Source organism: Gadus morhua, chromosome 7 (assembly GCF_902167405.1).
Source record: "Gadus morhua chromosome 7, gadMor3.0, whole genome shotgun sequence".
Lineage (NCBI taxonomy): Eukaryota > Metazoa > Chordata > Actinopteri > Gadiformes > Gadidae > Gadus > Gadus morhua.
The window spans coordinates 21,853,929-21,865,800 of NC_044054.1; the positions used below are offsets into that span (position 1 = coordinate 21,853,929).

At 47.6% G+C, this 11,872-nt stretch overlaps 1 protein-coding gene across 1 annotated transcript in view; it reads left to right on the forward strand.

Annotated features, from left to right (window-relative positions):
• The window catches only part of alcama (activated leukocyte cell adhesion molecule a), a 75,867-nt gene that overhangs the window by 52,831 nt on the left and 11,164 nt on the right, over window positions 1-11,872 (forward strand). The window contains exons 5-8 of the mRNA XM_030361552.1: window positions 4,281-4,368; window positions 5,528-5,698; window positions 7,937-8,061; window positions 9,742-9,874. Of these exons, the coding sequence (XP_030217412.1) occupies window positions 4,281-4,368; window positions 5,528-5,698; window positions 7,937-8,061; window positions 9,742-9,874 (517 nt within the window). The remainder of the gene's footprint in view (window positions 1-4,280; window positions 4,369-5,527; window positions 5,699-7,936; window positions 8,062-9,741; window positions 9,875-11,872) is intronic.

Sequence of the window (11,872 nt, forward strand, 5' to 3'; positions counted from 1 at the left end):
AATCTTTCTTTTGGCACCAAGATGAAATTATCGCCCTTGCAGTTGTGGAGATATACTCTATTTACTTTGGGTACGTTATTTTCTGAAAAAAACTTTTCCCCTGGTATCGAAAATGGTATCGAATATCGATATTTTTCCAGGTATAGTATCGATGTTAGATTATCCAGTATTGTGACTGATAACACTACTAGAAACGCCATTGTGATTATTCAGTTAGACCTACAAGAAACGTGAAAGTTAAAAAAGAACATATCTCTGCTACTACCATGGACATTTAGTTATGTACATTTGCATGAATCCTGCAGGTCTACATATAACTGGGCGATATCTTTAATAGGATGTGGTGGACTAAAATCACTTCATGGCACGATGTGACCGTTTGACAAATAAGTAAACAAAGATACGTATTTATTTTTTAAACACAACATGTGGAAGCTAACATTCAGCTTCAGTCTGAGGGTGCCTGGCAAAAAGAGGCCGGTTCACGATTCTGATTTTAATTCGGGCAAGTTTAGTACTTGCCCGATGGGCGAGTGCTTTTGAAACCTAAGTGTCAACCTCTGCACACTGGAATAAAATGGTCAAAAATAATTGCATGCCTTTGTCGAGTGAATGGGGTTGTGGGAACTTTGAAGGACATTTTACCAGTTTATCAGCCGTCTACACAAAGAACATTCATAACTGAGCTTACTTTTTTTAGTATAATTGAATAGCTCTTCATGACGCCTAGTCCAGACCCATTTCCCTTTCAATAAACTACTGGATTTATGGATAATTAAATTGTTTCGGTTTTAATCAAACCTACGCTGCCCGTGCTTTCTAGCGCTGGGACTTTGCCAACATTCTTTAGAATTAAAGCGAATATGTACGGCATTAGGACGCATATGGGGGCTATGAAACACAATCACAGCTGGTATTGCTCATTTTATGTCTCATGAAAACCAGTAGATAATTCAACATGGGTAATGATGTTGGAAAAGTGGTTTACAGATTCGTTTTTCTCTCCTCTGTGCCCGATTATTCTCGATTTGATGTGCGACGGTGCTCATTCCAGTTCGCTCTTCTTAGCATGTAGCATTAGCCCTTATGTTTACCACCTACCCTGGCGTGTCACGTGTTATGATTCCTTCCCGTTAGATCTCTGTCGGCCAGTTCTTGTGTAAGTGCAAAACAATAACGCTCTCCCGTCTCCTTGTCCCTTTGTCACTCTTTCCAAGAGCAACACGGCAAAAGGCTCTCTCACAACAATGACACCACTTCTTGCTCCATTTTTGTATGTGTGTCCGCCTACAACCTTACCTTCCAATTATCTGCACAACGAAAACACAGTGGAAATCATACTACAGAACAGCATCGGAATATTACCTCTGTAACCTCGGCTTTCAACACCACACAACACACAGCTCCAGTATGGATGCAGGCGACCGTTTGCTTTGGTATTCCAATTGGCATTCCCAGCTGAAATTTCACTGGATTATCGCGCTGCTTTTTATGTTTTATTGTACACTGGTGAGAGGGAGAGAGTGAGAGAGAGAGAGAGAGAGAGAGAGAGAGAGAGAGAGAGAGAGAGAGAGAGAGAGAGAGAGAGAGAGAGAGAGAGAGAGAGAAGAGAAAAGATCTTGGGTTTTAATAACCTGTAAGGAGGATGATGGACTGTGCCTGTGTATGGCACATGTCGATGAAATTGCACAATTCAACCGATTGCTATACAGCAGAAGGTTTACCGAGAGGACTGCAGCTAGACCTGAGATTGTTGGGGAGGGAGGGAGGGAGGGAGAGAGAGAGAGAGAGAGAGGAGAGAGAGAGAGAGAGAGAGAGAGAGAGAGAGAGAGAGAGAGAGAGAGAGGGAGAGAGAGCGAGAGAGAGTCATGTATTTTAGAAGAAGGGCAGTGGTAATCCTATATGTAAAGGCTTGGTCATTAAATGACAGCTAAACTCCCTCTCTACCTGGTTTTTAGACTGCTTTTATTGAGCCTCTCTCTCTCTCTCTCTCTCTCTCTCTCTCTCTCTCTCTCTCTCTCTCTCTCTCAATGTTGGGCCGACAGTGTCACACTCTGACACTGTGGAGGGCCAGAGACAAAGAGGTGTTTGGAGTCAGGACCGTGGAAGTCGATTTGAAATAAAAAGAAAAGAATGCGCTTATCAAGATGAAAGTCGCAAATGACACAGCTCACAACCTTGGTTATAAACCAAATGCTCATTTGATTTGAATGTGAGTCAAACACATTTTTTTATGATGCGCAGATTTTCTTATCTGTCTATGAAGTAGCCCTTGTGTGTTGGTTTCTTCAGTCCAAGCAAACCACACAATATTTATATGCACCATAAAAAGTACGCTTTCTGTGTACCACCAACCATTTCAGCGAGGTGCTGTGAACTCTGACACTGTTAAAATGTTTACCTGGACCTGGCATTGAATTCAAGTTAGTGCTGCTATCTGTACATAGAAAAGCTGAAATTATGTTTTCACAAATAGAGAAGCATAACTGCACCACCCCCACCCCCTCACCCCATATAACTGACAACCGATCCCTCGCGCTGCACTCACACAAATCGAACCACACACTCTGGGTGCCACCCTCGCCCACTCTCCTTTCCAGGGTTGTTGATTTTATTTTTAACCAAAAGCCTGTAGGTCACCCGTCTGAACAGTGTTCTGCTGGTGAAACCACATTACAAGCCCACAATGCATTAGTGGCGGACCCAGAAAAAACCGGAAGCTCGGTGGCGTTCTATTATCCGCTTCCAATACCTGCACCCAGGTTCACATTGCATCTTTACCTCCATCCGTCATCCGGCTCTCCTTGCGGCCCACTTTGACTCTACCCCTGCACCCGGCTACCTGGCCGGCCTCATGTTCATGTTTGTGGTACAACTCTCGGCCTTTGTGTCACATGGGAAGTGAAGTGGTGTGATTGGGGTGTTGCTTGGCCTGTGGTTGCAGAGGGTCGGCCAGAATCGCTTTTAATAAGGAGGATGATGGAAGGTGCATGTGCAAACCACATGCCGATGGAATCACACAGCTCAACCCAGTGGGGAACTTTTCACCCAGAGGACTGTGGCTAGATCCTCTCCCTCTCTACCTTGGTTTGTTCACAGAACGCCCCCCATGGCGGGTCTCTGTCCGGCATGCTGCTGACAGAGTGGAATGCATTGAGATTAGTCAAAAGAGGAGACGCGAAAAGAGGAAGAGCAAGTTGAGGGAGGGAGAGAATGAGAGAGAAATAGTGAGAGAACGAGAGAGAGAGAACGAAAGACGGAGGGGCCCGCATTATCAAAAATAACCTCCCCACACTGCCCATGCATGTGTGTATGCACACACACACACACACACACACACACACACACACACACACACACACACACACACACACACACACACACACACACACACACACACACACGCACAAACGCACACAGACAAGTTTATCGTAATCGTGAACACATGAGTGCTTGCACATACACACAAACAGACACACACACACAGACTATACTTGACCCAGATCCTGAGTTCATGTCGACCCGTCTCCCACTCGATTCATGTGTTTGAGAGGGAGAAAGTGCAAGAACCAATAGGTTGCCATGTAAATTATCCAGACAGAGATGCCCCCCCAAGAATGCCCCCTCCCCCCTGCACTCAGACACTCCCCCACAATCTCCCCTCTTCCAGCCTCAGATGTTAAAAATCAAAGCATTCTCCAGCACCGCTGCAATGGATCTGTTCCAGAGACGCAGACGGCAGCAACACCTCCCTCCCCAGTGCCACGACTCCTCAACTGAATGACCATAGATATCATGAGGAAGCTGATACATAAATAATGATCTGATGCAACAAATAACAATGCGGGTTTCTACGAAACAAGGCGCCGCGGCTTTGATGGTTTCTGGATGGTTTGGGAGGTTGGCAGAGGTACAGACATCGTTTGGCGAGGCCAGTGCAGTGAACTGCCCAGATGACTCTGGCATTTATCGGGAAGCCAAACACACCTTATCTGCTCCTGCTACTGGGGCCGACCTTCACTCCGCACCAGCGGCGAATTTCCATTTGGCGTAATGCAAACACACCGCTAATCGCTCGTTGGGTTAACAGCCCCCTCGGGCTGCCCATTCCTTTAATGACCTGCCCGAAAGGCAACCGTTATAATTCAAACAACATCGTTTATTTATTTATTGAATGTCTTTTTTTTGTCGTGATGTTTTTTTCTTCCTCAGCATTTACAATATTTTTTTTTTTACTAAATGAATAATTAATATTTCATTTGTACCGTTTTTCTATCCAGATTGGCACATGCGTCGGGAAAGACGCCCACCCTGCAGCAGAGCTTACATGGACGCGGAACGGAAAGCCCCTGATTGCTGATGGGAAAGGTGCGGTTCCCAACTGCCATAAACAGGATGTCATGTAGCTTTGATGCATCATATTATATCCATATTAGGGCCGATTTCCCCCGGCATGGCAGCTAGTAGTGCTGGAACAAGTTTTCAATGGGGGGAGATCCTTTGGGATATTATTGGATCATACCAAAGTGACAAAGCGCACAAGCTAGCCTTATTCACTTATGGCTTAATCTGATGTAGGAGAGGAGAAAGACATCTTTGATGGAAGTTATGGTGTAGTAGACGACTTTGTTATATTTGATTGTTGATTATGAACGGGCTCTACTTCATGTCTTTATTTATGGTGTTTATCAAAACGCTCTTCTTCATGTCTTTATTTATGGTGTTTACTAACAGGCTCTTCTTCATGTCTTTATTTATGGTGTTTACTAACAGGCTCTTCTTCATGTCTTTATTTATGGTATTTACTAACAGGCTCTTCTTCATGTCTTTATTTATGGTATTTACTAACAGGCTCTTCTTCATGTCTTTATTTATGGTGTTTACTAACAGGCTCTTCTTCATGTCTTTATTTATGGTGTTTACTAACAGGCTCTTCTTCATGTCTTTATTTATGGTGTTTACTAACAGGCTCTTCTTCATGTCTTTATTCATGGTGTTTACTAACAGGCTCTTCTTCATGTCTTTATTTATGGTATTTACTAACAGGCTCTTCTTCATGTCTTTATTTATGGTGTTTACTAACAGGCTCTTCTTCATGTCTTTATTTATGGTGTTTACTAACAGGCTCTTCTTCATGTCTTTATTCATGGTGTTTACTAACAGGCTCTTCTTCATGTCTTTATTTATGGTGTTTACTAACAGGCTCTTCATGTCTTTATTTATGGTGTTTACTAACAGGCTCTTCTTCATGTCTTTATTTATGGTATTTACTAACAGGCTCTTCATGTCTTTATTTATGGTGTTTACTAACAGGCTCTTCTTCATGTCTTTATTTATGGTGTTTACTAACAGGCTCTTCTTCATGTCTTTATTTATGGTGTTTACTAACAGGCTCTTCTTCATGTCTTTATTCATGGTGTTTGTTCTGCGGCTCCTCTTTATTTCTATAGAAATCAAGCAAAATGTTTTCTGTTCGCGGTCCATCCACTAACGGTCCCCTCTCCGCTGCCTTCCTCCACCCTCGCAGCGGTGGTGATCAGCTCCAGCGTGAAGATGGAGCCCGCCACGCGGCTCTCCACCACCTTCTCCACCCTGCAGTACACCGCCACCAAGCAGGACGCCGACGCCGCCTTCGCCTGCTCCGCCGCCCACCCCCTGGGAGCTCAGGTGTCCGCGCCAGAGATGTTCCCTATCCACTGTGAGTGGAGATCCGCCCCCTCGTCACCTCACCCCCCTCACCCCCTCAACCCCTCACTACCATCCCCCCCTCCCCTGCTGTTCTGTGGATGCACCGATGCACCCCAACGTTTTCCACACACACACACACACACACACACACTCACACATTCACACAGTATGCACAAGAGACAATCCAAAGGCAGGCATTCGCAGGAGGAAACCTCTGAGGCTTTTCTTTGGTAAGCAGCCCTTGAGGGTCAGTGCTTAGCGGCATCATCCGTAAAAAGCAATGGCCTTGTGTTGTGCTGCTCCGTCGGTGTTGAAGCCCCCCAGAGTCCCTCCAATGTAAAATCCGCCACTCATCCAATGCATTACTTTTTACTTCTTTGTTATCCATTGAGTATTTTGTTTTCTTCGATTTGCCCTAAACAGGCCGCAATTTTGCTCCGGTATCGGACTGATATCTGTGACGCTGGTCACGGCACACTCCTAACATGTCAAATGAAATAAAAGGAGAGCACACTGGCCTATATAGATATCGCATGGTTGTCTTACAAAGGCCTCCAATGTCATGGCCATGGTGGATTATTCCGGGATATCTCTGGCGGCCATGGCAGCGGACGCGCCGCTGTGTTTTTGTGAGCTCGGACACGGTTGGGTCGGGGGGGGCTTCTCTCTCGGCGGGGGCACTTTCATTACAGGTGTCGCTTCCACTCTTTCAAAGGTTAAACGGTTCAATGTGTGTTCAACCAAATTGGCCCCCGGCTGAAACCAAATACCAGGGCTCCCCTCCTTTTTCCCCGGCGAACCATCTATTCTCCACCATGACATGTCCCGTTCGCACTAGCGCTGTGCGGCGCCGGTAATAAAGGCTCCGGCCCCAGAGGGGGCAGAGGCTAAAGAGTTAACGGCGGCTACTGTTCTGCGGGTGCCAGGCCACGTTAGTCCCCCTTGCATCATCATCTGGCCTGGGGGAGAGATGGGAGCTACCTCCTCACTCCTTAGCCACCTAGGCACAGACACAACACACAGCCATTCAGTTTAGGCCTGGCTGGCCCCCTGCCAGGCTCACACAGGGGAAGGGAGTCATGCGATGGAAGCCGATGCGTGACGTGACGGTTTAATGTCCCGCGTGTCGTTTCGATGTCGAATTCTCCTGAACCTTTTTTATTTTTATATATTGATGGTTGATATAGTTATTTATTCAGAAATAGTTATATTTAGAGTATTTAATGTGCTTTCGGTGAAAACATCAGAAGAAACGTCCGAGAACAGGTTGAATTGCGTAGTACGAAATGATAAAGTCGAGGGATGCGTAGTAGAAATCAGTTTAGCTATAAGTCACACGTTTTCATTACACATCCGTGCTTTAGATAAAAAACACATCAGTTCGGCATGTGTTGTGCTGTGATTACACCTCGAAGGTTTACCATGAAGTACCAAGAGAACCTTACCGTCAATTGGTAACTCAGATAAGTAGAAAAGTAATGAAGCAAAATCAATTGGAGGAAACAGATCCAAAAAAAACCTCAACAATGACAGGTTGCATTGTGCGAGCAGAAAGAGCGAGAAGACAAAGCGTGTAAGAATAAAGATGTAAGCGTAATTAATGGATCAGAGGCGTGCGTATGGAGCACGGGTAGGGCAGCGATAAAAGGCGACATCGGCAAATTCAGCTGTTCCTGCATTTTGAATTTGTTGCCACCTGTGCTGGCTGTTTGTAGACTGAGGACATATGAGAGTCAGAGATACTTCCAAGCCAGCTCTCCATCACCCACGCACAGGTGCAGAGTACACGTACAAACGCACACACACGCACAGACACAGACACTGTATTGTTCAGTGGGCTTTTGAAGGAATTCATCATCCTCAAAAAAGGGATAATTAGTTTAGAGAGAGCTCGCCCCCAGTCATAGTCTGGTATGCATGAAAGCAAAAGGTCAGAAGTCCCAACCCTTTGTAACAAAAATAAATAAGGGAGCGTCCAGAAATCGTTCTGCCATTTGTCATGCAGTGAAGTTATCAAGGACACAAACGGATGATGATAGCAAACTTTCCAAACTCCTTTAAGATGGATTTAGAAGCCACACTACTAAAAAATGGCGCTGTTAACAGTTTTAACAAATGATCACCCTGTGTAGTTCAGTGAGATGTATGAATGTATGAATGTAAATGTAAGAAATGTGACATCTTTTTGCTCACTGTTTAATTAATGTTGCTCTCCCTCTCTAACTCTGTACTTAACTCTGCTGTATAGACCCCACAGAGAATCTGAGCCTGCAGGTTCTCTCCATGGGGCCCATCGTTGAGGGGGAAAACGTGACGCTGAAATGTCAGGCGGACGGAAACCCTCCACCAGTCAGCTTCAACTTCCACCTCAAGGCAGGCATTCAGCCCTCTTCCCCACTCCTCCGGTCTCCTCTGGTCTCCTCCGGTCTCCTCTGGTCTCCTCCGGTCTCCTCTGGTCTCCTCTGGTCTCCTATGGCCTCCTCTCCTCTGGTCTCCTATGGCCTCCTCTCCTCTGGTCTCCTATGGCCTCCTCTCCTCTGGTCTCCCCTCCTGTTCTCTGGCCTCCTCTGGTCTCCCCTCCTGTTCTCTGGTCTCCACTGGCCTCCGATCTCCTCTCCTCTCCTCGGGTCTCCTCTGGTCTCCTCTCCTCTCCTCTCCTCTCCTCTTTACTGGTCTCCTCTCCTCTCCTCTCCTCTCCTTTCATCTCCTCTCCTCTCCTCTCCTCTCCTCTCCTCTCCTCTCCTCTCCTCTCCTCTCCTCTCCACTGGTCTCCTCTCCTCTCCTCTCCTATGGTCTCCTCTGGTCTCCTCTCCTCTGTCCTTTGGTCTCCTCTCCTCTCCTCTCCTCTGGTCTCCTCTGGTCTCCTCTGGTCTCCTCTCCTCTCCTCTCCTCTGTCCTTTGGTCTCCTCTCCTCTCCTCTCCTCTGGTCTCCTCTGGTCTCCTCTGGTCTCCTCTCCTCTCCTCTCCTCTCCTCTCCTCTCCTCTGGTCTCCTCTGGTCTCCTCTGGTCTCCTCTCCTCTCCACTGGTCTCCTCTCCTCTCCTCTCCTCTCCTCTGGTCTCCTCTGGTCTCCTCTCCTCTGGTCTCCTCTGGTCTCCTCTGGTCTCCTCTCCTCTGGTCTCCTCTCCTCTCCTCTCCTCTCCTCTCCTCTGGTCTCCTCTCCTCTGTCCTTTGGTCTCCTTTGGTCTCCTCTCCTCTCGTCTCATGTCTCCTCTCCTCTCATTTACTCTACACTACCCTACTCTTGTTTCCTCTAGTGTACTATCCTCTCATCTACTCTACCCTACACTACTCTACTTCCGTCTCCTCTCCTCTCCTTTAGTGTACTGCTCTACTGTTCTTTCTTTGTCTCTCTTTTAACTCCTCTCCCCTCTCAAATCTTCTCGTCTTTCCCCTTATCCCCCCTCGCCTCTCTGCCTTCCACTAAATCATTCCTCTATTTACTCAGATTTACATTATTTTCTTTCTGTTGATTTTATCGAAGTTGACTTGACGCAAAGGCTCTAAAACTTTAATTTAACTTAAGGAAAACCAGCTGATTAACGTGGCTAAACAAAGTCCTTCAAGACGATAAATTTGAGAAATAGAGAATCAGTTGAGCCCAATTAAATTTAGGTTTGATGTGAATTCTATTTGAATGTGACTATTTGAGAGCAAAGATTGTAAGTGGAATTGGCTTTTATAAATACATAAATAAGTTTGAATGATGCTCCACTTACTTGAAAAGACCTTTAATTTTCGTTAAGCTTTTGAAGTATTGAATGTTCTCCTCGTTCTGATCATCGCTTCCATTCTTTTCTCTCCCTTCTCTCCTCAACTCTTCTGTCTGGTCCTATCCCCTCATCTCCTCTTCTCTGTTCACTCCCATACTCCCCTCTCTTCTCCCCTCGTTCTTATCTCCACTTCTCCCCTTTTTTCGTCTGCTCTCTTCGATTCCTGTTCTCTTCTCTGTTGTCCCTCACTTTTCTGTGTAATAAACGAAAACAAACAATGCTCCGTCCTTCCTTTGAAACGATGGCTCATCCCTGTGTCTCCATCGCATGTGGCCCAACAGGGTGTCCAGGTCCCCGTGGTGGGCTCCAACACCTACACCTTGGCCGCCATCACAAGAGACGCCGCAGGCGAATACAAGTGCTCGCTGGCGGACAACGCTAGCATTGAGGACGCGCATGCTATCGAAGTGAACTGTGAGTATTCACACACACAAACACACACACACACACACACACACACACACACACACACACACAAACACACACACACACACACACACACACACACACACACACACACACACACACACACACAAACACACACACACACACACACACACACACACACACACACACGTACACACACACACACACACACACACACACACACACACACACACACACACACACACACACACACAGCACAGAACAAATTTGCAAACACGATCGCACACAAACACACACACATTCACATATCCCACCTCCATCAAATGTTGGCACTCTCCTTTCCCCACGATTTCAGATTGGCATGCCCGTCACAGTTTCCTGTTTACATTTGCCAGTTGAGCCTTCTAATAAATGTGCTGCAATTTCATTAAAGCCAACGGAATGGGTTTGACAGAGTCCGTTGTTCAGCCAAACGACAGCGATTGTATTCATCCAGGAAGAGCAGCGTATTAAATGTCCTCAGGAGGTAGAATGAACCTGTTGTTGTGTATCGCTGTGTTTGCAACCATGAACCTGAGGAATGTGCGGTGCGGTACCTTCGCCCGGCGGCCTTTTCTGCGAAACACTCGGAGCTGTGACCATCCAAACAGCACACGTCCCTTTATTCCTCGTAATTCGAATGCAAAGCCACGCCGTACGTCTGTCCTCCACTGAGTTCCTGCGAGGCTAGCGGCAGGGCGCAGTGTGTGTGGGGACGGGAGAAGGGCCGGGCCGACGAGGACGGTTTGGCCGTACCATCCGTGGTGAATGGCCGCGGTGGACCGGGGGGGCCGTGTGTGTTGGTGCCTGTACAAGGAGAGCTCTCTCTCTCCAGGTGTGCTAACCACGGGTCGGTTCACACCTGCGGGTCGCGCCGGGGCTGGGACATTATCGAGGGCTTTGGGGTCAGCCTCCGGGCGGCTGCTTCAGTGACCTGAGCTCACGCATTGAGTCTGGGATCCGTCAACATGGTCATCTCATACACATCCACACACACACACACGCACACAAGTGCACACACACGCACGAGCGCACACACACACACACACACACACACACACAAGCAAACATTCTCATACACATCCATTTATGAACATGCATAGACACGCGCACACACACATGTGCACATGCGAGCAGCATGCAGACACACACACACACACAAACATTCTCATCCACAGACAAACACATGCCTGCGTGCACTCAACATGAAAGCCTGTGCAGAGCCGTGGCCTAACCAGCCGGTATGCTGTCAATGCACACTCAACCGGTACGGCGCACACAGAGACCCCAGGAAGCACAGGAACGCCTTGAAACTCCCCCGTCGCAACGTTACCATCGCTTTGAGCCGTCAAACAAGGCAGAACAAGCCACAGTGCTTACCCTCCCTCTCCTTCTCCCCCTCCTTCTCCCCCCTTCCCCCCCCCCCCCCCCCCCCCCCCCCCCCACCCCCTCCTCTGTCTCCCCCTCCCCCTCCTGCATTACAAGGCACTTCTTATTCACTGTAAAATGAGTCACGGGAGAGCGGCTGTGCTAATCAAATCCCCCCCAAAAAATAGTGGAAGGAGGAGGCAGAAGAGAAGAACGGGCGTGTTCTCCGGAGCCTGGGAGCTGCCGGGGGGAGGGGGAGACGGTGTGGTAGAGGGGGAGGAGGAGGTGGAGAAGGAGAATTAATTAGAAAAATCTGACATCCACTTTGGCGGCGAAAACTGACAAAAGTGTAATTTCGGCGGGTGGGACGCAGAGGCCCTGATAAGTCGTTGCTATCTCCCTCTCTCTCCCTCTTTCCCTCTGCTTCCCAACAACTTCCCCCTCCCTCCCGCGCAGAGCTCCCATAAGTAATTACTCCCTTCCTGTCAGGTGTGCGTCGCCTCGCCACATCAAGAGGGGAGCCCTGATTGTAATAACATCTAAACCTCTGAGTGCCCGTATTCTTTTCCCCCACCTTTCCCCTGCTTGATTTCTCTTTTTGCACCTTTCCACTCACGC